General features: G+C 31.3%; 1 protein-coding gene across 5 annotated transcripts in view; it reads right to left on the bottom strand.

The window, feature by feature from the left end:
• Positions 1-19505, bottom strand: part of LOC129913491 (rho GTPase-activating protein 100F) — a 96165-nt gene that overhangs the window by 34789 nt on the left and 41871 nt on the right. Inside the window, exon 1 of one of the 5 annotated variants that reach the window (XM_055992203.1) lies at positions 743-900. The exons of the other annotated variants lie outside the window; for them this stretch is intronic. Within the exon in view, the coding sequence (XP_055848178.1) occupies positions 743-823 (81 nt within the window). The 5' untranslated portion in view covers positions 824-900. Of the gene's footprint in view, positions 1-742; positions 901-19505 lie in introns of those variants that run through there. 5 annotated transcript variants of the gene reach the window in all.

The following is a 19505-nucleotide window of genomic DNA, read 5'->3' as shown; positions in this document are numbered from 1 at the left end:
AATCAATAATTATCGAAACATAACTAAGCTCCTTTTCTGAACTAGGTACCTAAATAGCCCCCAATACACTCATACCCAATTAACAAAACTCATGGAAAAAAACCAAAACCTGCCTCGAATAGGTGTAGGTATTTATGTTATACTCCCCAATGACCTTTTACAAAATTTCCAATAATAATCATTTACCAAAGAGACAACAATAGAATAATAATTTTCGAAAAGCTTATTTACTTTTTCCTCTTTTACTTCTATTGCCTTTACACTTCATCAAAATTCAAAGCAACTCCATTAGAAAAAAAGAGCCATTTCCACACAATAATATTTCGTGACCAAACCAACTCTTAATCTTTTTCTGCATTAAAATACCTTAAAAAAAAACTAATACCCAAAAGGGTATTATGGTCTGACTGATTAATAAAAAAAAAACAACCAAAAGAAGACTCTGAATGGCGGATTTGAAGTACCCTTTTTCCACCAAACACAACAAAATAACCACCAACTTTCCTCACAAAAAAAAATTGACCATTTTTCTTGCCTCAATTATCATAAAAGAAACGCGTCACGCACTAGAAAAACTTTTGTCTAACAAAACAAAACTTTTGACCGCCAAACACGATGTTCATGATTTTCTATGAGAATTTTATATGTAGGTATAAATGTGTGTGATTTAGGAAGGATGTGGGCTTCATTCACCAATATACAACAAAATACACAACAAAAAAAAATAATAATAAACACTCACCTTTCGTGCACTGTGATTATTATTATGAGTGTTACTGCTACTGCTGGTAAAAAAACACCCTGTACTGTTCCTATCGCACATTAATTTAGCTTATTTTGTGGTGGTTATTTCCCACCCACCAACAAAACTTGCACTATACCACCATTTATATATTCACACATACAACACACACACACAAACACCCACGCGACTTACGCACGCACGCACGACGACGACACTATACAAAACGCACAATCACAATTACCACCAAAAAAAGAAATGGCAACACGAATAAACGGAGAGAAGACAAAAAGGACGACGAGACAGATTCAGTTTTCTAAAATAATATCTAAGCTCAAAACCTAGGTTACCAGAGCGCGCGCCAGAGAGAATTTAATATAATAAAATTGGAATCAAAATTTTGCTTTTGTTGCCTCTCCCGATTCCAGAGTGCTTGCTTGCCGTGTTTAAAATTCTCTTTGTGTCCTTTTTTGTGTGTTTGTATACGTATATAGTATTTTTTTTTTTAGGTTAGGCAGGACAAATAAAATCCCTAATCGGTTAGTAGGTACATTTTTATCCTCATATGTATTGAGTATTAGATTTGCACAATTTTTTTTTGAATCGGTGGGAAGGACTCTTTTTTTTTAATTTTAATTAAAAACTATATCCTTGATATCCTTTTTTTCACTATTTTAATTTAAAATTTAACTTCACACAGTTAACCGTAATTTTGTGTAGGTAGTCACATTTTTGTATAATTTTTTTTTTTTGTTTCTTCTTCGGATTGTGCGCGTATATTATTTTGTACCCGAATCTCCGATGACTAATATCCTTACTCACTGCATACAGGGTTGAAGTTCAAAATCTTATAAAAATATTTTTGCCAGGATCTCCAGGCTACAAAAGGAAGTTGAAGTTTCCCAACAAAAACACTCTCGTAGTTGTATTTTATCGATTTCTGTGATGCAAACAATTTTTTTTTTTATTCACAACTTTTGTTCATTATTTTTTGATATTAAGGATATACAAGGAGTTACTCGTAACGCCCAAAAAAAAAACACTATAAATAGAACGGCGCGAGAGAGAATATTTTCATTGAATTGTTGTACAAATTTATAAAAAGAAAAAAATCCACACACAATTTGTTGATTTTTGTACTCGTTTATATGTACTCGAACATCAAGGACACGGACGGTTTTTTTTTTTTTTTGATTCCACAAGAAACAACGATGCAAGGACTATAAAATAAAATTACAACAAAAATAGGACCACACAATATAATACACCAAAAACGTTTTTTTTGAAGTTGTTTGGTGAGGAAGAGTATAGTTTTTTTGTCCTGCTAAACGCGACGACGAGTATAAAATTTCTTGTGCATTCGAAAGGACGACAAGGACACAACCAACGACAACGTTTCTTGGTGGTTTATTTCGCGTTTCTATGGCCAACAACGATAAGAAGAAAAAAAAAATACTCCAGTCAGCTAGCAAAGAGCGCGTATACTATGACACACAGGACGAACACAAAAAAAAAACGAGAAGAAAAAGCTCCGAATTCAGGCAGCAGGATTCGGGGTTTCGTATTCGGACTCAAATTGCTGCCAAATATGGCGCCTCTTCAAATTAAAATTTACTATTTACCCTTGGAGTGGTATACTCTGGTTATGTGTGGTGGTAGTGTGAAATTCGAAACGAATGGAGAGCAAGAGTATAGAGACGACTATACTCCTTTGTGTATGGCGGCGCGCGTGCCACACACAAAGTGCTTTTTGGGGGTTTTTCGTATCCTTTTTAAACAGTTAGCTAACTTTGCGCTAACACTTTCTATACCTGGCTTTGTGCAGCGTTCGCCGTCCGATGCTTCTACTTCCTTTTCCAATGTTTAACTGGAATAAGTGTTGTGGAAAAAGTTGTAGTATTTTTGCTTGGTATTGGTTGGTTAAAAATTGTATTTTCACAATTGTCTCCAAAACTGTTTTGTATTGTGTGAGTGTGTGTGTTTTTATGCATGTGGTTGTTTTTCTGTACAAAAGTTATAGTGTGTACACACTTCTGTGATTCGACTCCCGAAAGATACATGCTCGAAAAGTGTACAAGATTTTTGATAGAAAGTTGTTGCCGCCTAGGAGAGTCCTTTATACTCCTCTCTCTATGCATGAGGACGACTCTAAAATATACGAGAGTACGATGAAGTTGCCTCCCGTGTGTCCTGGGGGGGGTTTTGTGTTGGATAGAAAAATATGGAGGAAGGACGATGAGGTCAAACATAAAAGCTTTTTATATGAACTTTGTGTTCGATGAAATTATGTTGTTGTTTTTTATTTAAGTGTTTTTTTTTATAGCAAGCAGTTACCTACTACCAGTCGATGTTGTTATTTTTTTTTTACTTGTTTTCTATTTGATACAATGCGATGGAGAATGGTGGAATGGTGCAATTATTTGGTGTTACAAAAATAAAATAAGAAAGAAAAAAAGGACGATGATTTTTGGTAACCGAAACGCGTTTTGGTTGTAGGTGCTCGTTCGTGTGTGACTGTGTGTGGTGCTGCTGGTGGTATGATTCAATTACACGATAAAATTGATGGTTGGTGTGAGAGAGGGCAGGAGGTATCGAGGGAAAGGATAAGGGTCAGCAAATCATGTTTTGAAGATTTAAACGATTTATTTTATTATTATGGTATTTTTTTTTCTGTTTTTTTTTTGCATAAAAGGATGTTGTTTTGAAAATCAAAACAAATCAAACAAAACATGATATTTGATTGGAATTTCTGCAAATTGATTTAAGTAAAATTACATTTTTTATGATGCAATTATTAGAAATGGGTTTGTGGGCGTTGAAGAATTATGTTGAGCATAAAAATAAATATCGTTTGCTTCTACCTACATGATTTTTGACATCAGTAAAATTGTTTTCAGTATTCGCATTAAAACAAACAAAAAAATTATGAGTCCATAAACTTTATAATAGATATGTCTGCCCACATAAGATAGCTTTTTTTTTATTACTTATGAGATGACTGATAACAGTCTTTTAAAAGTTCAACTGACTTTTGAACAATAAATTCGGAATACAAATTATGTTAATAGTGACCTTTTAAGTGTTTTTTTTTTTTTGCAGACAGCTTAAGTTTTTTGGGACATGTATTGTCTTTTCAAATATTTTTTGGGTATATAATATGTATGTATAGGTATTTGATTTTTTTTTATAACATAGTTTAGTTTTGCTACTTTTTATACTTTCATGTTTTTGAACGATTTACAATAGATAGTAACGTTTAAATGTTTCTTTGGGAACATTTTATTTATTTTTTTGATGCGCATACACCATAGTGACCTTTTCAAGATTTATTATTAAAGTATTTTCTGTGCAGTGGCTTATTTTTTTTTTTGGAGATTATATACAGATACAGAATATACACACGTCAGAAAGAAGAAAATCGTACAACATGGTTGTAATTCCATCAACGATCTTTTCTTCAATGAAGAATTTAGATTAAGTTTACCCGAGATAAAATAAAAAGTCTAGTTTAGATTATCTTGATGTCTGCAAAATTGATTTCCTTTTAAAAATCAACCACCGCACCCAAAAATGTGATCAAAACTATTTGTTTGTATTTTCAAATGAAAAAGGTTCCTAAGAAGTGTAATTAACAAACACAAAAATTATTTACCATATTTTACAATTTTTGTAATTTGTATTAACTAATAAGATATTTCAATATAAAAAAGTTACACATACACCACAGTGATCCGCAGTTAAGACGCAAACAAAATAGTTAAAACAAATTTATAGCTGACTAAACAATTACACCAGTTGTTGACCATTAAATAAATGTCAAAATTTTGCATATGGGGTGCAAAGATTTCGAAAATTGGTAAAGTATTTTTTACAGACTAACTCATGCAGAAAACATATCATAAAACAAAATGGCGGAAGTTGGGGGAACTTTTTATTTTCATACCTGATAGGAGAGAATACTGCGAAAATTATATAGTACTAAGGTTTTAGGTACCAAGGGCTACTATATTACTTTATTGTTAATTTTTCTTTTTTTACCTTTCGTGAAAAAAACTCTTTGAACTCTCACCTTAAAAGATCAAAATTAAAAAAAAAATTTTAAAAATATGAATAAAATAAAATTAATATCTCTTTTTTTAAAGGCAAAAAAAAAATTCAAAATAAAAACAAAAACACTGGAATTCCACCTTATAAAAAAACAGCCTTAAACTAAAAAAGTCGATCCGGAAAGCACTACCTTTTCACTTAGAATAAAAAAAAAACAGATCAATATAAGGTGATAAATATGGCACGATTCAGTGCATGTTTAGAAATACAAAAAATATACGGTCAATTTTGCATGGAGATCTTAGAAAAAAAAACATGAAGTCGGAAGGGGATGATCACTGATGAATCCTCTTAAAGTGGTAAAAGTATCGTAAAAGTGTAAAGAGCAACTGATTGTGATTAATATCTATGTAATCTAGCCAATGTGTTCTTAGCTGATCAACATTTATTTTTCAAAAACTACTTAGGATAGAGGTAACATTAAAAAAAAAAACTGCTAAAATTATTAAACATACGCCCCCGAGCACAATTTAATTTTTTTTTTTTTTTTAGAATCCATACAATAGAAAATTGCTCATTAGTTCATTGCTACTTAAACGCCTTACAACGTTTGTTGGTAGAAAAAAATAAACAGCGTAATGCACTGCGTAACCCACTAGCAAACTGCTCTACATAATGAAAGGTACATATATCTGCCATTTTGAATTCAACAATCTTAGAAATTTTGATCTTAATTATTGTCAAACATTTTATGAGACTAACATTAACCATTGCCATTTAAAAAACATGCAAATATTTTTCGACAGAAAATAATAAAAAATGTTACGCATACACCCCAGAGCACCTTACTAACTGCAGTCGATATTCTACAAACTTGATATTTACCATTTTTGGAATGGACTTTCAAAAAGAATTGTTGAATTATATTTGAGCTATGAAGAAACAACTAGAGCTGCCTTATTACAATTCCGTAATTTTTTCAAAAAATTGTTTCATTAGTGCAACAGATTTTGAGAAGCTAATTTGTATAAAAAAATTATTTTTTTGCTCATTTTCGCAAACCTCTGCCAAGGGTAATGCCGCTTTTTAACGTCTGGGTTTCAAGTTTTTTTTAATTTTTAAAATGAATTTAAAGCTTAAATCATAATTATTTTTAGATCTTATGACAAAAGAATGAATGTTAAGAAAAAAAAAATCGAAATATTTTTGGTTCTTTTATTTTGTTCTATTGACTTCGAAGAAACGCAATTATGAACTGAAAACTTGAAAATTAAGTTCCAATTTTTTATTTTAAAGATCTAAAATCGAACATTTCTTATTGACAAATTAAATTAAGAACAGAAAAGGATAAAAAATGTGTGTTAGCACAGAAAATTTATTGTAGTTTTTGAAAACTTAAATAAATTTTGTATAACATTTAGCTACTGTTCTTTCGATAAATAAAAATCTCTTGATTCTTTACCTTTGCATTTTGCAACTTTGCACTTTAACTTTGCAGATTCTGTTGCACCAAACTAAAATTTGCAAAGAGGAAATTATTTTTTTGAAAAGTAAAACAAAAATTCCTTCTTTGCAAATTTTGTTGCACCAACCAAAAATTTGCAAAGCACAAAGTACTTTTCTAAAAAGCGCAAAGTTTTGCGAATTTGCAAAGAATTCTCTGATTTTGTTGCACCAAACAAAAAACCTTTGCACTTTCCATTTCAAATTCTGCAAAGTTTTGCAATAATATGCAAGGACAAAATTTCATTTGCGGATGGCCATTTCTCGTGTAAAGTTCGGGTATATTAAATGATAATTTAAAATGAATTGCTTTGAACGACTTTTTGAATATGAAGAGTATAGTAATAGTTACGTGAGTGATGTAAAATTAAGAATATATTTTAAAATTAGGAATAATTAACTATTAAGAATATTTAACTATGGTTAGTATGTGAAAACAAGTTGAACTGACATTGTTAGAATTTGTTGTGTTCTTTTTACAAATCATTTAGGAACTATTTGTTGTTAGATGATAATTTTGAACCGTCAAACGTACAACTTTTTTTTTAGAATAATGCCAATTCCATTATTATAACCGAAAGTTATGTTTTTGTTCAAAATAAATTTTCTCCCATCATAAAACTTCAAAAATTCTATTTTAATTTAATTTTTCCGCTGATTAATAAGAGAAATAAAAATGTTTGAATTGTCTTGAAAACCAAACAACTTATTTCACAGATCAACACACTAAACTCAGATCATGAAAGTGAATTGGAAACATTTACGAATCGTGACTATTTGACACTTCAAAAGGAGTTTAGGAACAGCTATCAAATAGTTACATATTGTAACTAAACAAAAGACCATAGTTCGATATTATAAACATAAATAAACTATGGTAAAATTAATAAAGCACCTCTGCCCTCTGCTTCATGGCCACATAGTCTCCTCTAGAATTGCCAACCATCACCTTATTCAAAATTTATATTGATATTAAAAATCCTATTATTTTCTTCTTTCAACAAATTGCAGTAAAGCAACAGTCTAAGTAACTTTAATGTAAAAAAATAACAAATGATAAAGTAAAGTACAATAAAATTTTAAAACATATCGTTGTCTAAGTAAAAAAAGACGGTTTCAACCTTTTTTAACAACGAAAAGAAGTTGAATCTATTTACTGCTTTACGCAAATTTGAATTTTTAGTTGTTGCAACGCCCGCATTTTTCGCTTTGCAAAAAAAACGTCAAAAATTGCAAAGTGCAAAGTAGGGAACTTTTAATTTTTGGTGAAACACTTTGCACTTCTACTTTGCAGAAAAGTATTGTTTTGCAAAGTTGCAAAATGCAAAGTGCAAATTGGTTGGTCCAATAAGGCCCTGATTTGAAAAAAAATCAAGAAAAAATGTCTTGCGTTCCTTTCAAAAGAAATGTTATGTTTATATATTTTTTTTTTAACTTGGCACTAGTGACCAATATTTTTATAGTAAATTGGTTCATGTGGTTAGGTGTGCGAATAGTGAATTAATGTTTTTTATTTCTATCCGTACAAAAGCCTAAAATCGAAGTTTTTGAAAAACCATTCTATGTGAATGAAAACCATAAAAGAATGTTATTGTTTTTCTTTTATTAAATGTAGTATGATATGCACAAAGTTGAAGTTAATCGACTTATATTTATAAGAATTGGTTGAGTCCCCGAGAAACAATTTTGGTTCTATAAAGCTTTACAGATGCAATTGTTGCTTCTGTAAAGCATTATAGAAGCAAAATTGTTAGTAGGGTCCTACATGCAAAAACGGGGGCCTGTTTTACGTTATTTTTCTATAAGAAAACAGTTTTTTTTTGTGTTAAATCATTTACTAAAAATTCTGAATCTTATTTAATTTATACCCATCATTAAATAATAAATAAACTCCTTTAACTAATTTATATTTTAAATTAATTAAAATACAACACATTTAACTTTAACATATAAGTACGTTTACTATGCTCATAAAAGAAATGGGTAGATATACCTTAATGTCTAAGGTAAATGTTGTCTAAAGTTAAATTATCTTAAGCTCCTGTATAATAACTTTAAATAAAAAAATTGAAGGAAATAAAAAAAAATATATATAAATCTCACCATGACCCTAATTCTATGCACAATCGTATTTTTTTTTTAATTTTATTTTTAATTTCGCCAAACAACTCTCAAGAAAATCTTATAGAATTGTTGACAAAACTGCATTATAAGAATACACAAAAAAAAAAACATCTTCTAAGCCAAATAAAATTCTTCAAATTCGTATAGGTACCTACACATTACCACCCACTTTGATACAACAAAAAAAAAATATTTTCACATTCACAAGCATCAGTAGCAGCTTCGAAGAGAGATAAAGAAGCAGAGAAAAGAAGAAGAAATTATTCACGAGTAACAAAAGCTACCAACTTTTATAGAGACTTTCTTCAAAACCAACAAAATTTCATCTCGAAACATGCGCACTTTAAAAAAGCTTTCGATTTCGATTCCACACAAAATAAAGAAACTAGAACAACAAAATTTAATGAAATAACTGTTGTGAAGCTTTCTACAACAACAAAAAAGCCTTTCTATAAAGCTTTTTGTGAAAATCTTCTCGATGGAAGAACGTAGGAAGGGGAGAGGGAGATAACTATTTTACTATAATGAAATGATGCTCTCTCTTAAAGATTTTCCTCCCCCTCTCTCTCTCGCTTTCTTTCATATGTGCTCTCTTGCTTCATTGCTCAAATTCTCTCCATCCTTCTCTCTCTCTCTTTTTCTCTTTTACAATTAACAATTTTTTAGGAAGATCTTTACATGTGTGTGGTTGGTAAGTTAATATTTTCGACAAAAGCCTCTTCTTGAAAAATTATAGCCCGCTCTGGAGGTCCTTGTACTCTTGGTGACTATTTTATTTATACACAACCTAGTGTGTGACTCTTTCACCCTCTTTCAACTCCTGTGCAGTTCCTGCTATCCACCACCAGGTCGCCTGCTCTATAGCTTTCGATATAGAGGTACTATATAAAAGTTCTGTTTGTGAACACGCGTAGTAAAGCCGTATAGTGACGTGCGTATGACACCATGCAGGCAGAAGAGCAAACAGCATCCCAACACTAAATACCCATAAGAGCGAGTGAGTAAACTCGATTCACCTCTGTCTGTCATCCACACAACTTATGACAGAGCTTATCATTGCATCGCGTCATGGTCGCCCTCGTCATAGTAGTACGCTCTGCATACTATATAATAATACGAGAGCAGAAAAATTGCATTCAGAATTCTGGCACAGTACAGAAGAATGAAAGAACGGCAAAAAAAGGGCCAAAAGGCAATGTTGCCAGTTTTCATTCAGCAGCAGCAGCCAGAGCCACCATGTTTGTTCGACGAAAATGGTTGTTGATGATGATTACGATGGGGGAAAGCTTTTTTCTTCTTTGGTTTTTTATTAACTTGATGTGGATGGAAGAAGCTTTTTTTTTTCTTTCTGAGAAATTTATTTGATCAAATAACCCGTGTAGGTTTGCTATAAGGACCGAGGGTGTGCAAATTTGATTTGTTTACTAGACCTACAGTAATTTTAGGCGGATTGAGAGGGTGTTTTTGTTTGACAAAGGGTTTTTTTTTTCTTTTTCTTTTTTTGGTGCTTTCTTTGAATTATCCTTTCCCGTATATTTGTATTTTTTTTTTTTGTTTTTTTTCATTTCTGTTTGAATGCGTGTTTCTTTGCTTTGAATTTTTATGATTATTTCTGAAAAAAAATTTTTTTTTGGTAAGGTATCTTTTTTTTTTTTGATTATTTAAAAAAATGTATGATGGTTTGGGGTGGATTTTGGGTTACTTTTAAAGGAGGGGGTTATTTCTCATTACTTTTCGTCCTGATGTTTTCCTTTTTTTTTTTTTTTTATTTTTTTTTTATTTTAACATGACCTTTAGGTTTAGTTTAGAAAATTTTTCTTAATAGACCTCATGCACATAAAAACTTTGTGGGGATGACTATGACTATTCTGAGAGTGACAGAAAAAAGGGGTGTGAACAGAGTGAGTATTTGCCACTTGATGTAAAGAGCAAAGCCTGTGGAGTGGGAGATGGGGGATTGGTGGTTGAGAAAGGCAGGTCATGTACACTTGCAGTTGTTTTAACTTTTTATTCTGCGTGTATTTGCACTGTGCTAAGTTCTACTTAAAAAAAAATATAAAAATAAAAAAAAAAACTTCTGTCCTAGTTCTTAGAGTTCTGAGAGAGATTTTCTTGTTTTTTTTTATTTTTTTTTTCTATTAACAGAGTCAACCATCCGTTACTTTTGAGTATAACTACTATAGTCCTATAAATGGTTGTTGTGGTAGTATATGCCTAGGCCTATGATGATGGTTCTGTAAGGGCATGAAATGAGAAAAAAAATAATAGAGAACAACTTGAGTCGTGATGTCAATCATTTTGATTGTAAGAACTTTATGTCATTGCTCAAAAGTTTGACAATTCATTGGGGACATTTATTATGAGATTGAAATTGTTGGGCAAAATGAAAAAAAAAAGGGTCGAAGAAGGATAATGAAAAGTCCAATTTTTAGAAAAACGCAAAGAAAACCCACACACACTCAATAAAAAAAAATAAACATCATCACTAATACTACCAAAAAAGAGCTGGTGTGTAACAAACCAAAGCCTAAAGCTGAAAGAGCCGAAAGCCACATAAAAATATAAAGTAGGTAGGTTGGTATAAATGGTGAGTTGTTAAGAACGAGTGACAGATACAAATTTAGGTCACGGCCTTGTAGTGTGTAATCAACTGGAATTGGATTGATGTGGCGTTCATTTTAATAAATCCAAACCAACAACAACAACAAAACGAACGCCAACGCCAACTTTGTAAAGCCAACATGAAAGTGAACGAACGGGGTAGGTTTTGTTTGTTGGTTGGTACTTTGGCTAAAAGTTGCGATTGTTAACGTGGGCAACCACGGAAAGATTATTGTTTAACGTAAAACCTATATATCGTATATCGTAGGATGTTTTGTATTATTTTTTTTATTTTTATATAAAAAAATCATGATGGAATGAAAATATGCCGCCCTTGATATGCGGGGTTTTTTGTTTTTTTTTTTTTTTTTTTCTGTTCTGTTTGTGGGATATTATTGCGCTATGGCTAGGCTTTATTATTTGAAGTCAAGGAGAATGCATTCATTAAGGTTTTTTTTTTGTTGGATTTATTTTTGTTTTGTTCTTATTCGCGCTTTTGAGAGAGAGACTCTTACTCGTTCAAAAGTTATTATAAAAGTGTTGGAATGGGTTTTTTTTTTTTTGAAATGTTGAAATATTATATGCATTGCCTTTTGTGGATATATGATGGTGTTTTTTTGATGGGATTTGTATACATGTGGTAACTTAATATCTTTGATGGATTTTTGAAGTAGAACAGTGAGAGAAAGAGCAAATAAAGTCATATGTGAATAGGGATTTAACCTATATTTTTGGTGATAGAGAACAATGTACAATGTTTTTGGAACAAAAGTTTATTTTCGATTTTGAATTGTTGGGACTTATTAAATTTCTTTAAATTCAAAAACATCCTCAACAAAATCCGTTATTAAGTGGTACTTCATAATAGACATTATAATCACAGTAAAAAAGTTGAAGGTTTATATAATAATTATAAAATTGTAATCTTCCCTCCATTAAGTAAAACTTTGACTTGGGGAAGTTAGAATATTTTACTTAATTGTTTATTCTTTTATAGTTTATATGAAGGATTGGTTACTAATAACGGACAAAAAGTAATAAAATACAATGTCAATCAATATATTCAGCTCTGCATAGAAGGCATGATTACATTAACTTTTAAGAAGGAAGAGGGCACGGAAAGAGATCAGGTGCAAAGAAATTTTTTTAATTATGGAAGTAAAGTACTGAAGAAGCTATCACCTTTTTTCTTACTTCGTCTTCCTTAACTACTTGATAAGTTCATCAAGAATGTTAGTTTTTCAGACCAAAAGATATTAATTTAAACTAACGGGAATGTCAGCAAAATTTTAGCTCTATCTGCGTAACACAAAAATATTTAAACAATTTTTTTGCGTTGCAAGTTATGAATTTTTGCAGATTTTGTCCTACAGATTAAAGATTAATTTTAATATATGTTAGTTTTTAATTGAATCATTTATACTTTATGATATTTTTATATGAAAAACAAGAACAATTAAAAAATATAGACGAAATCAAGTTCGCTGCTCAACTCTTTCGTTTCAATGAAACCAGTTATGCTTTCTAAAAAAATATTGTTTAAGACCAATTTATTCAATCATAATTATGTTTAAAGTCTTCATTATCCCTATGAAACGGGTTGAATTTGGTTTTTACTTATTCTTGTCGCTATAAGTTTTTTCTTAGAATTCACAATTCCATCATAATAAATAGACATTTTTGCGAACATACCAAAAATTGGAAAAATTGTTATTTTTTTTTCACAATTCCCAGATTAAAAAAAGGTTATGAAAGTAAATATTTAGACATAAAAAAAATCTTTTATATAGTTAATAATTACAGTTAACTATAATCGCTTCATTCTTCAAAGCATGAAAAATGACGTTTCCTATAGAAAAAAGTCGTTTGATTTTTGAAGTTATACTTCTTATGGGAGGGTGGGTATGAAAATTTACTTTTTGACAAGAATGTCAAAGGGATTATGACGCGATCACCCTGGGTAGCAGGGCTGTCGTTTCACCTTTAGAGTACGCAGTACTTTAGTATTTAAAAATGCAGTACGCCACAGTACGGCAAACATAAATCACACAACACGTAGCAAGTTACATGTTTCATGTGGCAAGTTGCATGTGGCAAGTTGTATGTGGCAAGTTGCATGTGGCAAGTTGCATGTGGCAAGTTGTATGTGGCAAGTTGCGTGTGGCAAGTTGCATGTGGCAAATTGCGTGTTGCAAGTTGCATGTGGCAAGTTACATGTGGCAAGTTGCCAGGGTTGCAAAAAGCTAACATTCAGCTCAGCTCACAGCTCAGCTCAAATTTGAGCTAGGTACCATAGCTTAGCTCATTTGAGCTGAGCTGAAAGTGAGCTGAGCTGAAAGTGAGCGCCCCAACTTCCAACGCCTATATCTCGGAATTTTGAAAAAAATGAAAAAAATTTTTTTGATGCCAAAAGGTAGCGGGGACTCTAACCTACATTTGGGTACAACTTCCATCCCTGTAGGTACACGCGTTCTCAAACCAGGAGAACTTAAAGGTAAAAAAAAAGTTAAGCCCGATTCTAAAAAAATAGGCATGATGTGGCGGTTTAACATGCAAAGCGATTTTTTTAAAATCTGACAATGTGCAAAGCGTAGGCCCATGACACAAGCTATCATTTGGCATCACTCCCAAAAATTGCTCTCAAGCGGCTTAGCTTCCAGGAGCGTTCAAAGATTCGGGGATTTTTCGAAAAAAAAAATGTACCCCAACTTTCAAACACGATTTTCTCGGAATTTTGAAAAAAATCGAAAAACCGGATTATACCACTTTCGGGTAGCTGAGAATATAAGCTTTCATATGGCACCACTCCCCTGTCTCTAGATCAAAGCCTTGCAACGCCTATATCTCGGAATTTTGAAAAAAATGAAAAAAAATTTTTTGATGCCAAAAGGTAGCGGGGACTCTAACCTACATTTGGGTACAACTTCCATCCCTGTAGGTACACGCGTTCTCAAACCAGGAGAACTTAAAGGTAAAAAAAAAGTTAAGCCCGATTCTGAAAAAAAAGACATGATGTGGCGGTTTAACATGGAAGGCGATTTTTTAAAAATCTGATAATGTGCAAAGCGTAGGCCCATGACACAAGCTATCATTTGGCACCACTCCCAAAAATTGTTCTCAAGCGGTTTAGCTTCCAGGAGCGTTCAAAGATTCGGGGATTTTTCGAAAAAAAAATTTACCCCAACTTTCAAACGCGATTTTCTCGGAATTTTGAAAAAAGTCGTAAAACCGGATTGTACCTGATTTTTTTTATGATTAAAAAAGAAATATTTTACTAAAAAAATAGAAATATATTTACTATTAACCCTAGAAAGATAATCTACGTCTGTAAGACGTATGGCGTGTAAAGAACTGTTTTATCTAATTCAATTCAAATTTCTGGGTTTTTGTTAAATTGATTTGATTTTTTATATCACTTCTTTAAAATAATCTAAGTAATGAGTTAAATAAATATGACAAAAAGTGTTAACATAAGACCAAAAATCTTTTTTAGAATCATACGTCTCTGAGACGTATATTATGATTATCTTTCTAGGGTTAAAAAAACCAAGAGAAAGATCACGAAAAATTATCTGTTTTATTTATAAACATATCCATGTGTTAAAATAATTCCATTAATAACTAGAACCAAACATCTTGAGCTATGGTGTTTAATAAAAGTTTAAAATATCTTCATATTTCATTATACTTTCCAAATAAAAATCAATGTATCCTCTCACCCATCACAGCTCAGCTCAGCTCACTTTACTTTAGCTCACCCAACAGCTCAGCTCAACCATCAGCTCAGCTGACTTTCAGCTCAGCTCAAATGAGCTGAGCTATGGTACATAGCTCAAAAGTCAGCTAGCTCAAAATTTGAGCTGAGCTGTGAGCTGAGCTCAGCTCACTTTTGAGCTCTGTAGCAACTCTGCAAGTTCCATATTGCTACTACTAGTGCTGAAGCACACACAATTCTCATAAAATAACCATATCGCACATTTTATGCTCAATTCATTTAGTTTCGTAAAGCGTATACCGTACGTTCTGAACCGCACAACATGTGTAAATTTCACAGAATAAATTGAAAACTACATGGACGCAAGGAGGATGAAAGAATTAATTTATTGTTCACTTGATAAAAATGTAAAAAAACGATGTGTGGATTAATTAATTTAATAATAGAAATTAAAAATATCAAATGAAATTCATTTACATATACTGAATGAGAAGTATAACTTCAGTCGCGTGTACATGTGTACACACACTCTTTTTTTCAATTTAGGACCCGTATTTTTACAAACGTTCTTTTTAAATATAAGGTAATACATTTTACATATTTTAAGCATACATCAAACTCTTAAAAGTGTTTAGACACCGATATGTGAAAATGGGGCAAAACTTCTAAACTACATCCAAAACGAATGCATCTATAGTTGCGAGTTATAACTATAAATTTATTAAATAATAAAAAACAAAAAAGTCCTCTATGCAAAATTTACAACGAATGGACAAAAAACTAAAAACTGCATTAAAAGAAAACAGGCACATTTCGATGAATTCACTTGAAATCCCCGACTGACGAATAAAGACAGAAGTGGGAGACGCAATCCTTTCACCAAAAACTATCGTTACCAAAAGAACAGGAAGCTCGGGAAAGACTATTTCGGGGTTTTTACCAGGAGATAACTCTTTATTTACCTCATAAAAACAAATTGATAATACATAATTGGAGGAGGTTACATCGTCGAAAATTAGCTGATGTCATGATCAAATCAAAGTTTTCATAAAAATAAAAAAAAAAATTTAATTTTGATTTTTTTTTTCAAATTTTTTTTAAAATTTTATTTATTTTTAAAGCAAAACGATTTTAATTAATTTTTTTTCGTGTAAATCGGTAAAATCGTTTGGAACTAAGTCCAGAGATGAAGAAAAAATCTATAACCAGGTACCAGGTATTAAAACGGTTCAAAAATCAAAAGTATTTATATATTTCAAAAGTACGACATTAATTGCTACAAGAAAATTACCTTAATCTTACTTTTAATTTTGACATAGTTGTCTTTAAAAAAATTAACTTTTTCTTAAGGTTTCGTCCAGATATGGTTGAAGCAAATTTTTAAAGGTGAAATGATAAGCTTTTAAATGATATAAAATTTATTATAAGATGTCAAATAAAAAGTGGACCAAATCTAGATGGAAGAAAAAAAGATTTTTTTTTTTTTTTTTAATTTGTTAATGAAAATTGATTGCATTCAAAAAATTCCAGCTTTTTTTTCTAGATGTTGGACAAACATGATTAAAATAAACATTGAAAGCATAAGTAATAAGCATTCAGATAATGGAAAATTTATTACAGGTTGTTAAGTAAAAATATTGATGTGTAAAGAAAAAAAAAGTAAATGGCCAAGTTAATACATAATAATACCTAAAACTAAAACTTAAAAAAATTTTTTTTTTGATTAAGAATAACTTTCATGCCTAAAATTTCATTTAAGAAACTACGTATTTTTAAAAATTATTTTGACTCTTTGGGCTTTCATTTCTTAACTCTCTATCCCCAAGTCGAATTCTCTTCTTTTGGTAGTCTTATAATTGCATAAACATTATCTACAAACATGTTGAATTACTTCTGATGTTAAAATTTTAATTAAAATTTAAAGAGCCAATTATATTCGGAACATTAAACCACTGAAACATTTATGCACTTATACATATTAACAATTCCCATTTTACAAATATAACTTTGCATTTTGTAAAACAAATGAAAGAAAACAAAAAAAAAAAAAAAAGAGAATAATAAAAGACTAAAAACCTACATAATCGCTTTATGGGCTTAAAAGTATAGTTTGGCATCTGGCAAAATGCATTCATCTTCTCCCAGTAAACGTGTTCACGCTCAGATGAATTCAACCGAAATCTCTGTTCTCAGCTGGGACTGAGAATTATTATTTTCTTTCATTCTGGAATCCTCTGAATCCGAGAATCCTTATACTCTCTCATATCCTTATGATGCCAATGGCAAAATGTGTTCACATGTGAATCAAGCATCCACTTATGTAGGTAGTAAGGTACGTTTAAACTCTACATACAAAACATATATCTGCACCAGATTACACCTAAAATGTTCTCAGATTAAATAGGTTTTTTTTTTTGTTCATCTTCATCTTTTTCTTCAAATAAAGCCATTACATATAAATGTGTGTTTGTGTGTGTGTGATGTACATAGAATGTGTATATATATGTATGAATGATTTTCAATTATTACTTCATATCCCCCAATGTGCATGCGCCTTTGCTTGAGCCTTTAGGAACGAACGAAGGCAAGGCGAAGTGTATGCCTACGGTGCACTCAATTTCACAATCTTGTGGAGTGTGTGCTTTTGGCATATCCATCCGCATCGTGAAAGACTAATATTTTGTGGTTGGTTGGGATTGGGATCCATGAAAAATTCCCTTAGAATTCCCTTTTTTTTGTAGAAAGATTTAATTTTTTCTCAAGTTTAATTTTTTTTTTTTTTTTTGCTTTTTTGTGGCTTCTGCTGGACGACGATGACGACAAGAACGCAATGCTGTGGTATGATACTGGCAATAATGGCATGCGGCTACGACGACGACAATGAGGAATGATGGTGGGTGTGTTGGAATTTTTAAGGAGGAATAGCAAATAATTGTGGCCCAAGGCGAGATAGGGAGAAAAAATAAGCTTTATCACAGAATGTATCCCACTTATAACGAGGCGTTGAGGGAATTCCGGAAACGGATATGGAAAATCGTTTTTTCCTTTTTTTATTTTTTTTTTTGTTGTTGTGGATATGCTTTGGTCAGCGTATTATTGACAAGACATTATATCGACCAGACAGAGTTCGACATTAAATGGAATTCGATTTGGTTAATTTAAGAGATTTGACACAGTTTTGTAGACGTGAGATACTTTGTGAATATCTTTTGTTATCCGATAAAGTCTTGAAAAAAAAATGCTAAATCAATTGAAGTTGGCTGGAGGTTTACAAATCCTTATTTGCGAACACCGAAGCAATGATTCTATCAGATCTGTTTTAATTTTCTACACTATAAGTATACATAAATCTAGAAATCGAGCGATTTTCAGCTGTTCTGTTATACTTACTACTGAACACAACTTAATCAGCAGACTTGTGAAATTGATAGATTATAGGTATTTTTTTAATATTTTTTATATCAATATATACCATTATATTTGGTTAGAACCCTATATTTCAACAAAATTACTATACATTGAGGGAAAAAACAACTTTAAATTTACAAAAACCGCGTTGATTCAACTGTTTTTCGGAGTGATTAAAAAAAAGTACCAATTTAATAAAAAAAAAAGAAAAAATTGGTAGCCACTGGGGATTAAAACTACAACTCTTGGGTCTCTAGGCGAACGCTTTACCAACGTGCTATCTCAGTGTTTTAAATAAGGGTAATAAAATGCAACAAAAGCTGAAGTCCGACAAAAAAATAATCATGTGTGCAATTCACACGTGGTAGAAGTTGAACCTTAAAAAATCATTTTCTTGAAAAAAGCAAACAATCTTTTTTTTTCTAACACTATTAATGCATTTTTTATGACAACTCATAATAAATTTTATATCATCTGAAAGATTATATTGTTTCAGCTCAAAATATTTATATCGACCATGTCTTACAACATCTACAAAAAGAGCTAGAATTTTTTGAACCCGATGTGTTTTCATAAAAAACAAAAAGCAAACAAAATCAATCTTTTTTCTCTTCTAACTTCATTTTTTAAAATGACAACCTGTAAAAAGTTGTATATCATCGGAAAGCTTATTATTTCACCTTTAATATGACACTTGAATCATATTTCTACGATGCCTATAAAAAAAAGTAAGAATTTTTTAAAGCCAACCATGTTGAAATTTCAAACTGAGATTACGGTTAAGATCTCCACAGGTGTTTTGAATAGCCCAGTCATTTTAGTCATTTTTAAGCCCAATCTGCGGAAAAATTCCTACTGGGCTGAATTTTGGTATACAGCTTAATGACGGCTTTGTTATGAAGATGTGAAAAATCGACATTGATATCGTGTCCGCGTTAAGAGTTATAGAGGTCAAAAGGTCACAAAAACTGGTTTTTCACGATTTTCAGCAAAACGGTAAGTCTTATCAAAAAATATTCAATGCAAGAATTGTAGACCAGATTATTATATATAAAAAGTGTCATGACACTTTTTTTCCTAAGACCCACCGTTTCTTAGGTATAACGATTCAAAAAGTTGAAGTTTAGTTGTAATCGTCATAATCCTATTCCTGAAAAAAAAACTCCTAACTGAAAAGTTCCTGAAATTTCATTATTTTTTTAGCTTGAATTTCGTTCCTCAACTGTTAAGAATATGGGGAAACCAAAAAAAATGGAAATTTTCGCCATTTTTCCGATTGGGGCCCTTCTCCCGAAACCATTTCCCTGGGAATTTTTGTTTAGAATATGTCTGAAAATATACAGGGTGTGCAATAGAGAATGGACA

This window comes from Episyrphus balteatus, chromosome 3, assembly GCF_945859705.1.
Source record: "Episyrphus balteatus chromosome 3, idEpiBalt1.1, whole genome shotgun sequence".
Taxonomy (NCBI): Eukaryota; Metazoa; Arthropoda; class Insecta; order Diptera; family Syrphidae; genus Episyrphus; species Episyrphus balteatus.
This window is presented reverse-complemented; position numbering and strand designations above follow the sequence as displayed.